This window comes from Falco cherrug (assembly GCF_023634085.1).
Source record: "Falco cherrug isolate bFalChe1 chromosome 11 unlocalized genomic scaffold, bFalChe1.pri SUPER_11_unloc_3, whole genome shotgun sequence".
NCBI classification, from domain to species: Eukaryota; Metazoa; Chordata; class Aves; order Falconiformes; family Falconidae; genus Falco; species Falco cherrug.
Window position 1 is genome coordinate 222,084 of NW_026599272.1, and position 15,410 is coordinate 237,493.

Below are 15,410 nucleotides of genomic sequence, written 5' to 3' on the forward strand. Positions count from 1 at the left end.
CGCTCTTGCATGCGTGCAAACACGTGTGAGCCCATGGCATTGCCATGTGTGCCCATGGCATTGGCATGTGTGTGCAGGCAAAGGATACATGTGTGCACACGTGTGTGCATGTGCATGCAGAGGGGTGTGTGTGCCACAAGGGGGGTGGCATGGTCAAGGGGTGGCAGCTGGGGGAGGGGACAGTGGGGACAGGGTGGTGGCATCTGGGGGGACAGTGGTGACAGGGAGGTGGCACCTGTGGGGGGACAGTGGGGTGGCATCTGGGGGGACATTGGGGACCAGGGGGGTGGCACCTGGGGGGACAGGGAGGTGACAAAGTGGTGGCACCCTGGGACAATGTCCCCAGGACACACGTTGCCACAAAGCCACCAGGCTGCGCGCGATGCCACCCGTCGTGGGGACACGTGACACGGTGGTGCCACCCAACCTTTGCCCTGTCCCCAGGCGGCGGGTGCCATGGCGGTGGCCTGGGCGCTGTGTCCCCTGGGGGTGCTGGCCGTCATCACCCTGCTGCTGGCCCTGCTGCTGCGGTGGCTTTGGGATGTCGTGGTCACTGTCACCCGCTTCGGAGCCACCTGCCACCAACTGCGCCGCTTCCCCCGGCCGCCATGGCAGAGCTGGCTGCTGGGTCACACTGGCATGGTGAGGGGACAGCGGCGGGGACAACGGGGTGGCACCTGGAGGGGAGTGGGGACAGGGGGGTGGCACCTCAAAGGGAAAGCGGGGACGGGGGGGGGTGGCACCTGGGGCGACACTGGGGACAGTGGGGGGACAGTGGTGACAGGTTGGTGGCACCCGGGGGGGACATTTGGGACAGGGGGGTGGCATCTTGGGGGGACAGTGGTGAAAGGGGGGGGGCTCCTCAGGGGGACAGTGGGGACAGGGGGTGGCACCTGGGTGGGGGACAGTGGGGACAGCGGGGGTGGCATCTGGGGGGACATTGGGGACAGGGGGGTGGCATCTGGGTGGGGGACAGTGGGGACAGCGGGGTGGCATCTGGGGGGACATTGGGGACAGGGGGGTGGCATCTGGGTGGGGGACAGTGGGGACAGCGGGGTGGCATCTGGGGGGACATTGGGGACAGGGGGGTGGCACCTTGGGGGGACAGTGGGGACAGCGGGGGTGGCATCTGGGGGGACATTGGGGACAGGGGGGTGGCATCTGGGTGGGGGACAGTGGGGACAGCGGGGGTGGCATCTGGGGGGACAGTGGGGAGAGGGTGGTGGCGTCTGGGTGGGGGACAGTGGGGTGGCATCTGGGTGGACATTGGGGACAGGGGGGTGGCATCTGGGTGGGGGACAGTGGGGACAGCGGGGTGGCATCTGGGGGGACAGTGGGGAGAGGGTGGTGGCGTCTGGGTGGGGGACAGTGGGGACAGCGGGGTGGCATCTGGGTGGACATTGGTGACAGGGGGGTGGCACCTTGGGGGGACAGTGGGGACAGCGGGGTGGCATCTGGGGGGACATTGGGGACAGGGGGGTGGCGTCTGGGTGGGGGACGGTGGGGACAGCGGGGGTGGCATCTGGGGGGACAGTGGGGAGAGGGTGGTGGCGTCTGGGTGGGGGACAGTGGGGACAGCGGGGGTGGCATCTGGGTGGACATTGGTGACAGGGGGGTGGCACCTTGGGGGGAGAGTGGGGACAGCGGGGTGGCACCTGGGGGGGATGGTGACAGTGGGGACAGCGTGGGTAGCAGCTGGGGGGGACATTGGTGACAGGGGGTGGCACCTCAGGGGGGCAGTGGGGACAGCGGGGTGGCACCTGGGGGGGACAGGTGGGACATGTTGGTAGCATCTGGTGGGAAAAGCAAAGAGAGGGTGGTGGCACCTAGGACAGGGGACAGTGGGGCCAGGGCGGTGGCACTGAGGGGGACAGTGGGGACAGGGTGGTGGAACCTAGGATGGGGGACAGTGGGGACAGGGTGCCACCACATAAGTTCTTAGCGACCCCAGGTCCATCTGTGAACCCAAGCTGAGACTGTCCCCAAGGCTGGCCGTGACCTGGGGACACCCCTGTCCCCACGGCCCTGGGGACAAGGGTGTCCCCAAGGCTGTCACTGAGCTGCGCGGTGCCACAGGGGAAGAGCACGGAGGAGGGGCTGCAGCAGGTGGATGAGTTGGTGGCCCAGTATTGTCACTGCTGCCTGTGGTGGCTCCTGCCGTGGTTGCCCATCCTGCGCTTCTTCCACCCCAGCACCCTCCGCCCCATCCTGATGGCCCCAGGTAGGACACAAGGGCCACCAACCCACCCTGAGGGTCCCCATGGTCACCCCAGGGCCAGCCCAGGGAGCACCCAAATACCCAATGGTGGCCACCAACCTGTCCTTGAGGGCCACCTCTGGGTGTCACCATGGCCAAATACCCAAGGGTGGCCACCAACCTGTCCTTGAGGGCCACCTCCAGGTGTCACCATGGCCACCCCAGTGGCCTGGTGGCACCCAAACTCCCATCCTGAGGTGGTTATGGGTGCAGACAGGGGGTCCCCTCTCCCTAGCCTCGCCCCCCCCCCCCCCCTTGCCTGCCCCTCAGGGGACCCGATGCCACCCTGGTGCCACCTGTCACCATCTCCTGCTCACCTCCCTCACAGCATCCGTCGCCCCCAAGGACCAGCTCTTCTACGGCTTCCTCAAGCCCTGGCTGGGTGAGTGGTGCCGGGGGAGGTGGGTGGGACGGGGTGGGGGAGGGGCAGCACCCATGGGTGCCCCCCGATGGAGCCGGGTGACCTCCCCCAGGTGATGGGCTCCTGCTGAGCGCCGGGAAGAAGTGGGCTCAGCACCGGCGCCTGCTGGCACCCGCCTTCCACCGGGATGTCCTCAAACCTTACGTGGCCATCTTCAACCGGAGCACCCACGTCATGCACGTGAGCACCCATCCCCCTGCCCCTCCTCCCCCATGCCCCAGCCCTCCTCCGGCACCCATCCCCCTCCCCCCCCAGGCCAAGTGGCGGGCGGCGGCGGAGGCGGTGGGGGGCACAGTGGCGCTGGAGGTGCTGGAGCAGCTCAGCCTCCTCACCCTGGACACCCTCCAGAAGTGCATCTTCAGCCATGAAAGCCACTGCCAGGAGTGAGTGTCACCGTCACCCTGTGTCCCCCCCCAGGGACCCCCACACTGTCCCCATCACCCCTTACCAGGGTCACACACAAGGGACCCCCCCTGACCCTGGTGCTGTCCCTTGCTGGTGTCTCCTGCCCTGGTTGGGTCCCCCCTGGGCTTTGTACCCATCAAGTTGTACCCATCAAGGTCCCCATCACCCCAACATTGTCCCCCCACCCCAACTCTGTCCCTCCTAGGGTCACCCCATCTTCCCCCCATCAGGGTGTCCCCCCCTCGGGCTCTGAGTCCCCCCATGTGTCACCAAACATCCTCATGGGGAGGGGACCTTCCACCACCTCATGTCCCTGCTGAAGCTCACCACGGCCAGGGGGGTGGTGGCCCTCGGTGGCCCCTGGTGGCCACCCCCAGCGGTGCCCAGTGCCCCCCAGGCAGCCCAGCGAGTACATCAAGGCCATCATGGAGCTGAGCACCTTGGTGGTGAGACGCCAGCGCCACCCGCTCCATCACCCAACGTGGCTCTACCACCTCTCGGCTGACGGGCGCCGCTTTGCCCGGGCCTGCGCCACCGTGCACAGCTTCACCGCTGCTGTGGTGCAGCGGCGGCGCCAGGCCCTCGAGCGCCTTGGCCACCAAGCCTGGCTGGAGAGCCACCAGGGACGGAGCATGGACTTCATTGACCTTCTCCTGCTTGCTAAGGTCATGCCGCAGCAAGATGGTGTGGCCATGGGCAGGGCTGGCCATAGGGTGGTGGCAATAGTGGGATGGTGGTGGCCAAGCGGATGGTGATGGCCATGGGAAAGTTTGGTCATAGAGTGGTGGTCATCACAGGATGGTGGTGGCCAAGGGAAAGGTTGGCCATAGGGTGGTGGCCATAGTGGGATGGTGGTGGCCATGGGAAAGGTTGGCCATAGGGTGGTGGTCATCATGGGATGGTGGTGGCCAAGGGAAAGGTTGGCCATAGGGTGGTGGTCATCATGGGATGGTGGTGGCCAAGGGAAAGGTTGGCCATAGGGTGGTGGCCATAGTGGGGGGGTGGTGGCCAAGGGGTTGGTGGTGGCCATGGGGAGGGTTGGCCGTAGGGTGGTGGTTGTCATGGGATGGTGGTGGTCAAAGGAAAGGTTGGCCATAGGGAGGTGGCTACAGTAGGATGGTGGTGGCCAAGGGGATGGTGGTGGCCATGGGGAGGGTTGGCCATAGGGTGGTGGCTCCAGGGGACATCTTGACTGCCACGGTCCCCCTGGCAGGACGAGGACGGCAACCCCCTGTCGGATGAGGACATCTCGGCGGAGGCCAACACCTTCATGTTTGAGGGTGAGGAAGAGCCACCAGGTGCCATCGGAGGTGGGGGACAGGCATGTCCCCAGGCTCAGCCCTTGTCCCCTCAGGCCACGACACGACGGCCAGTGGCTTGGCGTGGCTGCTCTACAACCTGGCCTGCCACCCCCACCACCAGGAGCGGTGCCGCCAGGAGGTCCACGAGCTCCTCAAGGGCAGGGATGTGCAGGACATTGAATGGTGAGATGTCCCCAAGTGACGTCCCCTGACCAGCCAGCTTGGGGACCCCGGTGCCACCGTGTGTCCCCCCCTCCAGGGAGGACCTGTCCCACCTGCCCTTCACCACCATGTGCATCAAGGAGAGCCTCCGCCTGCACCCCCCTGTCACCGCCGTGTCGCGGTGCTGCACCAAGGATGTCACCCTGCACGATGGACGCATCATCCCCAAGGGTACAGCTCGCCCAGGGCATGGGGTGTCCCCAGTGTCCCCGTCCCTCCTTGTCCCCTGTCCCTAAGGTGGCTGTTTCTATCCCACCAGGGGTCATCTGCCTGATGAGCATCTACGGGACCCACCACAACCCCGACGTCTGGCCCGAGCCCCAGGTGGAGCCACCTGGTCCTGGTGGCACCAGGGATTGTCACCATGGGCAGGGACAACTGTGTGACGATGTCTATGTCATCCCAGGTCTACAACCCATTGAGGTTCAGCCCGGAGAACAGCAAGGAACGGTCCCCGTTGGCCTTCATCCCCTTTTCCGCTGGTCCCAGGTAAGATGTGGTGGGAACGCAAGTGTCCCCATGTGTCACCTCCCCCAGCCTGCTTGGCTTCGAGGTGGGGTGGTTGTCCCCAAGCCATGCCATCACGGGGACAACACCACCCCCCTGATTTGGGGAGGTTCCACCATCTGCTCCACCACCTTGATCATCACGGGGACAACACCGTCCCCCTGGTTTGGGGAGGTTCTACCATCTGCTCCACCACCTTGATGGGGGGTGGGGTGGGGTCTGCTGTCCCCCCTGGGGAGGTGACAGAGGGAACGTGGTGGCAGGAACTGCATCGGGCAGAGCTTCGCCATGGCCGAGCTGAAGGTGGTGGTGGCACTGACGGTGACACGCTTCGCTGTCCGGCTGGACACGGGGCGGCCACCGCGGCGCAAGACCGAGCTCATCCTCCGCGCCGAGGACGGGCTCTGGCTGCTGCTGGAGCCACTGCCAGGGGTGGCCTGAGGGACACGGGACAACCCGCATGATGGGTGGCCTGTCCCAATGAGGAGCGGTGAATAAATGGTGGCACCAAGGGGACGGTGTCGTGGTGGTGGGGGTGTTGGGGAGGATGGGTTGTCCTCCATCAGGTGTCACCTCCGTGCCACATGTGACCATCCTGGCATGGTGATGTCCTCCTGGGCCACATGTCACCACCCATGGTCGTGTCCCGTCATGCCACATGTCACTGTCCATGAATGTGTCTCCCCATGCCACATGTCACCATCCATGGACAAGTCCTCCTGGGCCACATATCACCATCCATGGTCATGTCCTCCTGGACTGTGTGTAACCACCCATGGTGATGTCCTCCTGGGCCACATGTCACCATCCATGGACATGTCCCCTGGGCCGCATGTTGCTGTCCATGGATGCATCTCCCCATGCCACATGTCACCATCCATGAACATGTTCTCCTGGGCCACACGTCACCAAGCATGGACGTGTCCGCCTGGACCACTTGTCACCACCCATGGTCATGTCCTCCTGGGCCACATGTCACCATCCATGGACATGCCTCCCCATGCCACATGTCACTGTCCATGAACTTGTCCCATCATACTACATGTCACTGTCCTGGCACGGAGATACATGTGACACGCCCCCCTCCAACCCCCCAGGTCACGGCAGGGGCGGGGAGGCAGCACAGGCGCTGTGTGGGCCTAGCCATGGCGGGGCAGGCGTGGCCAGAGTGAGGGTGGGAGTGGCCATGACAGGATAGGCATAACTTCGGACCACTGGGTGTGACCGCAGCCGGGTGGGCGTAGCCAGAGCGGCGTTAGGCGTGGCCGTGACCATAGCCGGATGGGCTCGGCTAGAGCGGGAGTGGGCGTGCCCAGAGCCGGGTGGGCGTGGCCAGAGAGGGGGTGGGCGTGGCCATGACCGGGTGGCCATAACCACAGCCGGGTGGGCGTGGCCATAGCCAGATGGGCTCGGCTAGAGTGGGGGTGGGCGTGAGCACAGCCGAGTGGGTGTGTCCAGGGCGGGGGTGGGCGTGGCTATAACCGGATGGGCTCGGCTAGAGCGGGGGTGGGCGCGAGCACAGCCGAGTGGGCGTGTCCAGAGAGGGGGTGGGCGTGGCCATAACCGGGTGGGCTCGGCTAGAGCGGGGATGGGCGTGAGCACAGCCGGGTGGGCGTGGCCAGAGGGGGTGGGCGTGGTCATGACCGGTTGGGCATAACCACAGCCGCGTGGGCATGGCCAGGGCAGAGTAGGCGTGCCCAGAGCCGGGTGGGCGTGCCCACGCAGTGCCTTCCCGTCACGTGATGCAGGTGGCGAAGCCGCCCTGAGGCGGCGCCATGGCGGCCCCGTCCGGTGAGCGGCTCCGGAGGCTGCGGGGGGGGCCCGGGACGGGGGAAGGGGTCGGCCCCGTCCGGTGAGCGGCCCGGGGGGCGCGGGCTGGGCCGGTGCTGCCCCGCGGGGCCTCCGCTCCCCCCCCGGTAACGGCCGTTTCCCCTCAGAAACCGAGCGGCTGCTGGGCCGCGGGCCCGGTTACGGCACGGCGGAGGCCCCGGCGGTGGCGGAGGAGGAGGAGCTGCGCCGCCGCCTCAAGTATTTCTTCATGAGCCCCTGCGACAAGTACCGGGCCCGCGGGCGGCGGCCTGTGAAGCTGGGGCTGCAGCTGGCCAAGATCCTCCTGGTCACCGTCCAGGTGCGGGGACACCGGGGGGTGGGGACACCGGGAGGGGGGGTGCGACGCTGGGGCGGGGTGGCCCTGGGGAATGTGGACACCAAGGGGGGGGGTGGCCCTGGGGAACGGTGACACTGGGCGCTGGGGCATGGGGACACCGGGGGGGAGGTGACACTGGGCAGCGAGTGGCCCTGGGGCACAGTGGCACCGGGGCATGGGGACACCGTGGCGAGGGGGTGGCCCAGGGAACGGGTGGCTCTGGGGAATGGTGACACTGGGCACCAGGACATGGGGACACTGCGGGGGGGAGGTGGCCCTGCCGACGGGTGGCCCTGGGGAACGGTGACACTGGGCACCGGGGCATGGGGACATCACAGAGGGATGGTCCTGGGGAACAGTGACACTGGGCACCAGGGCATGGGGACACTGGGGGGGGTGGCACTGGGATACCAGGGGGGAGGGGGTGACACTGGGGAATGGTGACAGCGGGCACCGGGGCATGGGGACAGGATCCCCTGGGACATGGGGACAGCAGGGAGGGGGAGCCCAGGGTGGTACTGAGTGGCAGAGGGACATGGGGACATGACACGTTGGGGGGGACAATGACACGGGGGCTCTGAGCACTGAAGGTGACCTCTGAGGTGGGCACTAGGCCTGGGGACGTCGGAGTGGGCACCCCCAGCAAGGCTTGGGGGCATGGTGGGGAGTGGTGGGGGTTTTTGGGGGGGCTTGGGGACAGCGGGGAACTTGGGAGAGGTCCCCTGGGATAGGTGGGGTCCCTTGGGATGACCCTGGTGGCACATCCCTGGGGCTGGGTGACACACACTGGGGTGGCTCAGGCAGTGGGTAATGCCGGGGTGCCCCAAAAAAGGGGGGGGGGGGGGGGGAGGGGCAGAAAGTTTGTCCCTGCTCAGGGTGACACTGGCTCCCAGACAGGCACCAGGCTCCATCCTGGGTCTGTGGTGGGACATGTGGATGTCCCCAAGGAGGTGGTCCATGTCCCCAAGGAGATGGTCCCCGCCCCGTATGTGGTGGGACACATGGGTGTCCCCAAGGAGATGGTCCTCACCCCGTATGTGGTGGGACACGTGCGTGTCCCCAGGGAGACAGTCCATGTCCCCAAGGGGATGGTCCTCGCCCCATCTGTGGTGGGACACGTGGATGTCCCCAAGGAGATAGTCCATGTCCCCAGGGAGATGGTCCTTGCCCCGTCTGTGGTGGGACATGTGTCTCCCTCCAAGGAGATGGTCCGTGACCCCATCTGTGGTGGGACACGTGCATGTCCCCAAGGAGATGGTCCATATCCCCAGGGAGATGGTCCATGACTCCATCTGTGGTGGGACACATGCATGTCCCCAAGGTGATGGTCCATGACCCCATCTGTGGTGGGACACGTCCGTGTCCCCAAGGAGATGGTCCATGTCCCCAAGGAGATGGTCCATGTCCCCAAGGAGATGGTCCATGTCCCCAAGGAGATGGTCCTCTCCCTATCTGTGGTGGAAGAGGAGCTTTGCCACAGAACGGGCAGCAGAAGAGGTTTTGGGATGACCAGATGGAGATGGGGACAACCTCAGCGACATGCAAGCTGGTCCTTGTCATCTTGGGGTCACCCAAGTGTCGGGTGGTGGCATTTTGCCTCCTGTGAGCTCCTTTGGGGCGAAACGGCCACGTTTTGGGTGGGGTGGTGCTGGAGCTGCTGGGGCGGGGGTTTCATCATGGTGTCCTTTGTCCCTCAGCTCATTCTTTTTGGGCTCAGCAACCAGATGGTGGTGACGTTCAAGGAGGAGAACACCGTTGCCTTCAAGCACCTCTTCCTGAAGGACTACGTGGACGGCGCCGACGACTCTTACGCCGTCTACACGCAACGCGACCTCTACGAGCGCATGTTTTACGCCGTGGAGAAGGTGAGATCTGTGGGGAGAGCGGGACACAGAGGGTCACCTCCAAGATGCTGAGGGCATCTCCTTCTCCAGTACTTGGCCATTCCCAACGAGACCATCGGCCGCTATGCCTACGTGCAGGGCGAGAGCAGCGGGAACCACTCGGCCCTCATGCTGTGCCAGCAATATTACCGTAAGGGACGCATCGATCCGGCCAACGACACCTTCAACATAGACCCCAAGATCGTCACAGGTGGGTTTTGGGGACGGTGGGGCTGAGAGTCCTGGTCCCGCAGCTCCTGCTGGCTCCTTGAGGAGCTTTTTGGTCCTTATTTTGCCCTTGGGAAGGGTCCGAGGGGTCTGTGGGGTGGGGGGCTTGGGCTTCCCTGAAGATGCTTCTCCCTTCCTGCAGACTGCCTGGGGGTGGACCCTGAGGACCCACAGCCTCTTCCTCCAGAGCTGGAGCACAGCTACAAGAACTTCACCCTCAAATTCCACAAGTAATCACCGATCTCGTCCCTACGAGCCTGGGGACATCCCGTTGGCACAAAGTGGGGACCCCAGTGTGGGGTATTCCTGGTGCTGAAGCCCGCTGCCAGGGTGGAAAAGCCCCCCACGTTGTGGGGTTTTTTGTTTGCTTTTTTTTTTTAATTAAAAAAACAGTCATGGGATAGAAATAAATCCCCCCAGGGGGATGTGAAACCGGTGAGGTTGCACAACAGAGCAGCTGATTTCCAGCCCCAGCTCCATCTCCGAGGCACCACAACTGTTCTGCAACACCCAAAATCCTTCCACGGGATTTTTTTTCCGTGGCCAAGCCCCGTGGTTGTTACCGGCACGGGCCAGGTGCCGTCTTTTGCCCGGTGGTGTGGAGAGGGATGCTGACAGCGAGAGACGCCACATAGCTTGTGGCATCGTTTCTTCCAGAGGGTTCAGCCTGCCCCCTGAAGCAAAAGTCACTGGTGCTGGGGCAGGTGGGGTGTGAAATGCTCCTCTCGAGCTGGAGACACCTTCTCCCGGGGTTTTACGCACCCCCAGGGGAGGTTTTTCCCCTCCTGTCATCAGTTATTTGACTTGGGGGGTTGTGTTTGGGGGGGGGGTTGGTGGGGTCTGAGTGGGCTGAGACCCCCTGGACCAGCCGAAGTCACTGGTGCTGGGGCAGGGGGTGTGTGATTTGCTCCTCTCGAGCTGGAGACACCACCTCCCAGGGTTTTATGCACCCCCAGGAGAGGTTTTTCCCTCCTGTCATCAGTTCTTTGACTCGTGGGGGTGTGTTTTGGGGGGGGTCTGAGTGGGCTGAGACCCCCTGGATGAGCCCCAGCAGGAGGAATAACAATTATCCGTCCCCTCCCACAGGCTCATCAACGTCACCATCCAGTTCAAGCTGAAAGCCATCAACATCCAAACCATCATCAACAACGAGATCCCCGACTGCTACACCTTCACCATCACCGTGAGTGCGTCGGCACCGCTCCCCACCGTGGGGCGAGGTGGGGGAGGGTGACATCCCTGGGGGGGGTGTAGGGATGGGGTGCGGGGAGCATCCCTGATGGGCACGTAGGGATGGGTGATGGGCAGCGTCCCTGGGGGGGACGTGGGGCTGGGGAGCGTCCCAGCAGCAAGGAGCTGCCGGGTGGTTTCCAACCATCTCACTCTTCTCCAGATCACGTTTGACAACAAGGCGCACAGCGGCCGGGTGAAAATCCACCTGGACAACCGGGCCGACATCAAGGAGTGCAAAGATCACAGCGTCTTTGGCCGAGGTGGGAGCTGGGAGGGCATGACAAAGCTGGTGTCCATCCCCAGTTGGGTGCCGGGGGCTGCGTGGGGGGTCTCAGGGTGCTCCTGGGTGACTGTCCCCCTCCTTGCAGGTGACAACTCCTTCCGGCTGTTCTTTGACGTCATCGTCATCCTCGTCTGCTCGCTGTCCTTCATCCTCTGCGCTCGCTCCATCATCCGGGGCCTGATGCTGCAGCACGTGAGTGGGGGGGGAAGGGGGGGTCGGGAAGCGGCGTGACCGTAGCCCCCCTCCGTGGTGTAACCATGATGGGGGGGGGGACCCAACCCTGGCATTCCACCCCCCCAGAGCTGCTCCCCCTGCACCAAACCCCGGTGGTGGCACCACAGCCCATGGCACAGCCACCACCAGGAGCTGGCAGGACAGACCCTGGCGCTGCTTGGCCCCCCAAAAAACTTGGATTTGGGAGGGGTGGGGGGGACACTTTTCCAGCCCAGACGATTTTTGGAGGAGACCCTTTCCCAGCAGGCATCCCCCAAGCTGTGGGGTGCTGTGGGATGGGTCAGGTTCTCCGGGCTGGTGGATGGGCAGCGTCCTTGGTGGGGACGTGGGGCTGGGGAGTGTCCCTGGTGGGGACATAGGGTTTTTTTTTTCCCTCTGCCTGCAGGAATTCAGCCGGTTCTTCCAGCGCCGGTACAACCAGCGCGTGTGCCTGTCGGATCGCATGGAATTCCTCAACGGCTGGTACATCCTGCTGGTGATCAGCGATGTCCTCACCGTGCTGGGGACCGTCATGAAGATCGGCATCGAATCCAAAGTACGGGCAGGATGGGGAGCGGAGCAGAAGTTTGGAGGTCCTGGGTGTCCCCACGCTCCGGGGAGGGGACGGTTCCCCGTGACAAGCCACGACAGCCACCCTTGGGTGCTGGTGATGCGTTATCCGCCCCGGTGGAGCTGTCCTGGATGCCATCAGAGCCTTGGTGGCAGGTTAGGGGGTCCTCGAGTGGGACCCCCGGAAGCCACCTCTCCCCTTGGGACGGGGAGATGGTGCCAAAGGGTCTTGTTTGGTGGCACCAGGATTTCGCTTGTGGCTGGTGGAGAGGGTGTTGGGGGTCTGGGAACAGCTTTGGGGACTTCAGGGGGGTGGGGGTGGCTGTCCCTCAGCCCCGTGCCACCTCTGTCCCGGCAGAATTTCGCTGGCTACGACATCTGCAGCATCCTGCTGGGCACCTCCACGCTGCTGGTCTGGGTCGGGGTCATTCGCTACCTCACCTTCTTCCAGAAGTACAACGTGAGTGCACCAGCGAAGGGGGGAGCGTGTCCCCTGGGAGCCCAGGGGACAATTTTCTAGGTTGGGAATGACCGTCCTGGTCTGGCCCTCAGCACCTGGGGGAGCTCAGGCTCATCCTACACCTGCTGCGTGTGTCCCCAGGGTCCCCATCCTGCTCTGCTGGGGACCACGGGGGCCGGGGGGGGGGGTGTCTCCCGGGGTGCTTTGAACTGCTGGGGATGGGGGTCCCATTCTGCCGGGGTTGATCCTGAGTGGATTTTCCTCCACCAGATCCTCATTGTCACGCTCCGGGTGGCCCTCCCCAACGTCATCCGCTTCTGCTGCTGCGTGGCCGTCATCTACCTGGGCTACTGCTTCTGCGGCTGGATCGTGCTGGGACCGTACCACGTCAAGGTGCTGCTCCGGGCGCTCGCCCTGCCCACGTGTAGGGCGAGAATGGGGGTGGGCCCAATCCGGATTTGGGGGATGGGGGTTACCTACGGTGCTGTCGGTGGCATCGGGGTGGCACATCGGGTGGCAGGGAGTGCTCGCTCCTTCTTCAGGGGCTTCCAGCGGGGGGGGGGGGGGGGGGGCGGGGCACAACAGCCCGCCCCGGCTTACTGGTGGTTTATGGGTTCCCATCCCAGTTCCGCTCCCTTTCCATGGTGTCCGAGTGCCTCTTCTCCCTCATCAACGGGGACGATATGTTCGTCACCTTTGCCGAGATGCAGCAGAACAGCTACTTGGTGTGGCTCTTCAGCCAGGTCTACCTGTACACCTTCATCAGCCTCTTCATCTACATGGTCCTCAGCCTCTTCATCGCCCTCATCACCGGCTCCTACGAGACCATCAAGGTGAGGTCACATCCTGCTCTCGGAGCCGAGCTTTACGCCTCGGGGATCTGGTGGGAAGGGGGGTCCCCGTCCCGCTCGCTGGAGGGATTCAGCTTCCCTCTCCCCTTTTTTCCCCCTCCCCCACCCCCCAGCATCAGTGCGAGGGCGAGACGCCCGTCTCCCAGCTCCACGCCTACATCGCCCAGTGCAAGGACAGCCCCAAATCGGGCAAGTACCGGCGGCACAGCACCTCATCCTGCTCCGTTTTCTGCTGCTGCGAGCGGTGAGTGAGCGCTACCGGTGCTGCAAGGTGTGTGTGGGGGTGTTCTGGGCAGCAAATCGGGGCTGGGGGATGCTCTGCGCCCCCCGTTACCTACCCTGCTCCCCCCTGACTCTTTTCGCCGCTGGCTCCTCGTGCGCGGCCGATTCCCACGTGGATTGTGATTTCCATCCCCTCTCCGTGCCCGCACGTCTTGCTGCCCCCCCCCCCCCCCCCCAATAGCTCTGTGCCTGCGGGGACCCCTCCATGTGGGTCTAACGGGCGGTCTGCATGTTCCCTGCGTCCCCCCTTCGCTGCCCCACGGCTCCCCGCTGGTTTCCAGGATTTGTTTCCCAAATGGAAGCAGCTTTTCCCCGAATTCCCTCGGATTTCCCGCCCCCCCATTACCACCCGTGTGTCTCCCCACAGGGCTCCCCTGCAAGACAACGCGCTGCTGGTGAATTGAGGGAGGAGCCCCCACCCCCCCGCAGACCCCTGGGGATGCCCCGTTCTCCCCTCCCCCAGCCTTGAGTGCTTTTTTAATTTATTTTATCGTCTGTTTTTACCGGCTTGGGACCCCAAAGGGGTGGGGACAGACGGTGGCCGTGTCCCCTGCACCTGGGGAACACCAGACAGATGCTTGTGGCCCCGTTAATTTTCTTAATGGACTTTTAAGCTTAACACGCTCCCAGGCCTGAACTGCAGCTGGGGCAGCCGCTCAGGGGCTTGCCATGGGTCCTGGGACCCCTTGGATGTGTTTTAGGGGGGCTGCCTGGAGCCCCCTGACCCCACAGATGGATTTTGGGGGGCAACCTGGAGCTTTGGCACCCCACAGATAGATTTTTGGGGGGCAACCTGGAGCTTTGGCACCCCACAGATGGATTTTGGGGGGCAACCTGGAGCCCCCAAGCCCCTGGACTGTGTTGGGGACACGTCCCCAACCCCTTGGCTGCACTGGGGACTTGTCCCTGCCCTTGTCCCCAAGCCCCCGCCCCTTGGCCACATCAAGGGCTTGTCCCCCCCCCCCGTTGTCCCCAGGTCCTCACCCTCTCCGTCCCATCAGGGATTCATCCCTGGCCTTGTCCCTGAGCCCTACAAGTCCCCTGCTGCCATGGGGGATGGATGTGGACCTTTGTCCCCAAGCTCTGCAGCCGTTCTGCGGGGGGGGTGGGGTGTCTAGGCACGAGGGACCCCAGGCACCTCTGGCGCCGGAGCTGCAGTTTTCCGAGCTGTTTACGCGCGGCAGGACGGGTCAAGGGCACGTTTTGTACTGGAAAAGCAGCTGCTCCCAGTTGGAGCGGGGCCAGGGGCGGCTGGAGCCAGGCCCCGCTGCCTCCTGGCCTTCCCAGCACCCAAAAAAGCCTGATTTAACCCCAAAACGGGGCCCTGGCAAGGGGGAGGGGGAGGGGAGCGGCACTCAGCATGGCGTGCTCATTCCTGCGCGGAGTTGTGGCCGGTCTCAGGTCTTGCTCACCCTGGGGTTACCCCCCCCCCCCCCCCCTGCACCAGTTTTGGGGTCAGAGGGGGGAGTTGTGCCCGGGGGGGGACAGGGGTGCCCCCGTGGGGCGGAATAAAGTGCCCCCTGAGATCAGTGGGTCTGTGCTGCTGTGGGACCCCCGCGCCAGGGCGGCGGGTGTTGGCACCCTGGGGGGTGGGGGCGGGGGTGTCACCACCCGTGGGGATGGGGACAGCAGTGGGTGCCACCATCCATGGGGACAGGGCTGGTGGTGGGTGTCACCACCTGTGGGGATGGGGACGCTGGTGGGTGTCACCACCTGTGGGGACATGGCTGGCACTGGGTGCCACCACCCGTGGGGACAGCAGTGGGTGCCACCACCCGTGGGGACAGGGTCAGCCCTGGGTGCCGCCACCCGTGGGGACGGGGACAGCGGTGGGTGCCGCCACCCGTGGGGACGGGGACAGCGGTGGGTGCCACCACCCGTGGGGTGCCCGTGGTGGGGGTGGGGCCGGCCCTGAGGATGCTCCCCGGTTCCCACCCCCACGACACCCCCAGTGGGGGGGACACCACACACACACACACCCCCCCCCACTTCCCCCATGTCCCCCGCCCTCCCTTTGCCACTCCCAAGATGGCGCCGTGGCGCGCACCAAAACAGCTCGCCCCCCCGCGCATGGGCGCGTCGGCTTCTGATGACGTCACCACAGCGCCACCCCCAAGATGGCGCCCGCCCGCCGCGCTGCGTTCTGCC

General features: G+C 64.9%; 2 protein-coding genes across 5 annotated transcripts; both read left to right on the plus strand.

Moving 5' to 3' along the window:
- Nucleotides 1-408: 408 nt before the first annotated feature.
- LOC102045845 (ultra-long-chain fatty acid omega-hydroxylase) lies at nucleotides 409-5,624 on the plus strand. Of its 2 annotated transcripts, none has more exons than XM_055699957.1 (12): nucleotides 409-642; nucleotides 2,077-2,221; nucleotides 2,586-2,639; nucleotides 2,731-2,858; nucleotides 2,934-3,061; nucleotides 3,406-3,748; nucleotides 4,297-4,363; nucleotides 4,438-4,567; nucleotides 4,644-4,777; nucleotides 4,866-4,930; nucleotides 5,013-5,095; nucleotides 5,377-5,624. In XM_055699957.1, exons 1-12 carry the CDS (start codon nucleotides 457-459, stop codon nucleotides 5,552-5,554), a joined length of 1,641 nt encoding a protein of 546 aa, XP_055555932.1. In that variant the 5' UTR covers nucleotides 409-456; the 3' UTR covers nucleotides 5,555-5,624. The 2 variants fall into 2 exon arrangements, with proteins under 2 accessions (XP_055555932.1, XP_055555933.1); XM_055699958.1 differs by having other exon boundaries at nucleotides 410-642; nucleotides 3,481-3,748.
- On the plus strand, nucleotides 5,013-13,881 carry MCOLN1 (mucolipin TRP cation channel 1). Of its 3 annotated transcripts, none has more exons than XM_055699956.1 (14): nucleotides 5,013-5,095; nucleotides 7,051-7,241; nucleotides 8,957-9,124; nucleotides 9,194-9,353; nucleotides 9,513-9,600; nucleotides 10,457-10,553; nucleotides 10,764-10,863; nucleotides 10,972-11,078; nucleotides 11,506-11,655; nucleotides 12,028-12,129; nucleotides 12,400-12,522; nucleotides 12,756-12,962; nucleotides 13,094-13,224; nucleotides 13,630-13,881. In XM_055699956.1, the coding sequence occupies exons 2-14, from the start codon at nucleotides 7,152-7,154 to the stop codon at nucleotides 13,664-13,666; spliced, it is 1,560 nt and encodes a 519-aa protein (XP_055555931.1). In that variant the 5' UTR covers nucleotides 5,013-5,095; nucleotides 7,051-7,151; the 3' UTR covers nucleotides 13,667-13,881. The 3 variants fall into 3 exon arrangements, with proteins under 3 accessions (XP_055555931.1, XP_005435681.1, XP_027656086.1); XM_005435624.4 differs by lacking the exon at nucleotides 5,013-5,095 and adding an exon at nucleotides 6,819-6,904; XM_027800285.2 differs by lacking the exon at nucleotides 5,013-5,095 and having other exon boundaries at nucleotides 7,101-7,241; nucleotides 8,977-9,124.
- Nucleotides 13,882-15,410: the final 1,529 nt, after the last annotated feature.

Excerpts from the sequence above, each read along its gene's own strand:
- MCOLN1 (XM_005435624.4), top strand. Across the intron at positions 9,354-9,512 it reads AGACCCCAAGATCGTCACAG|ACTGCCTGGGGGTGGACCCT; the intron begins GTGGGTTTTGGG and ends CCCTTCCTGCAG. Across the intron at positions 11,079-11,505 it reads GGGGCCTGATGCTGCAGCAC|GAATTCAGCCGGTTCTTCCA; the intron begins GTGAGTGGGGGG and ends CTCTGCCTGCAG.
- LOC102045845 (XM_055699957.1), top strand. The coding sequence starts at position 457 with ATGGCGGTGGCCTGGGCGCTGTGTCCCCTGGGGGTGCTGGCCGTCATC. Across the intron at positions 2,222-2,585 it reads CCCCATCCTGATGGCCCCAG|CATCCGTCGCCCCCAAGGAC; the intron begins GTAGGACACAAG and ends CCTCCCTCACAG. Across the intron at positions 4,778-4,865 it reads TGGACGCATCATCCCCAAGG|GGGTCATCTGCCTGATGAGC; the intron begins GTACAGCTCGCC and ends CTATCCCACCAG.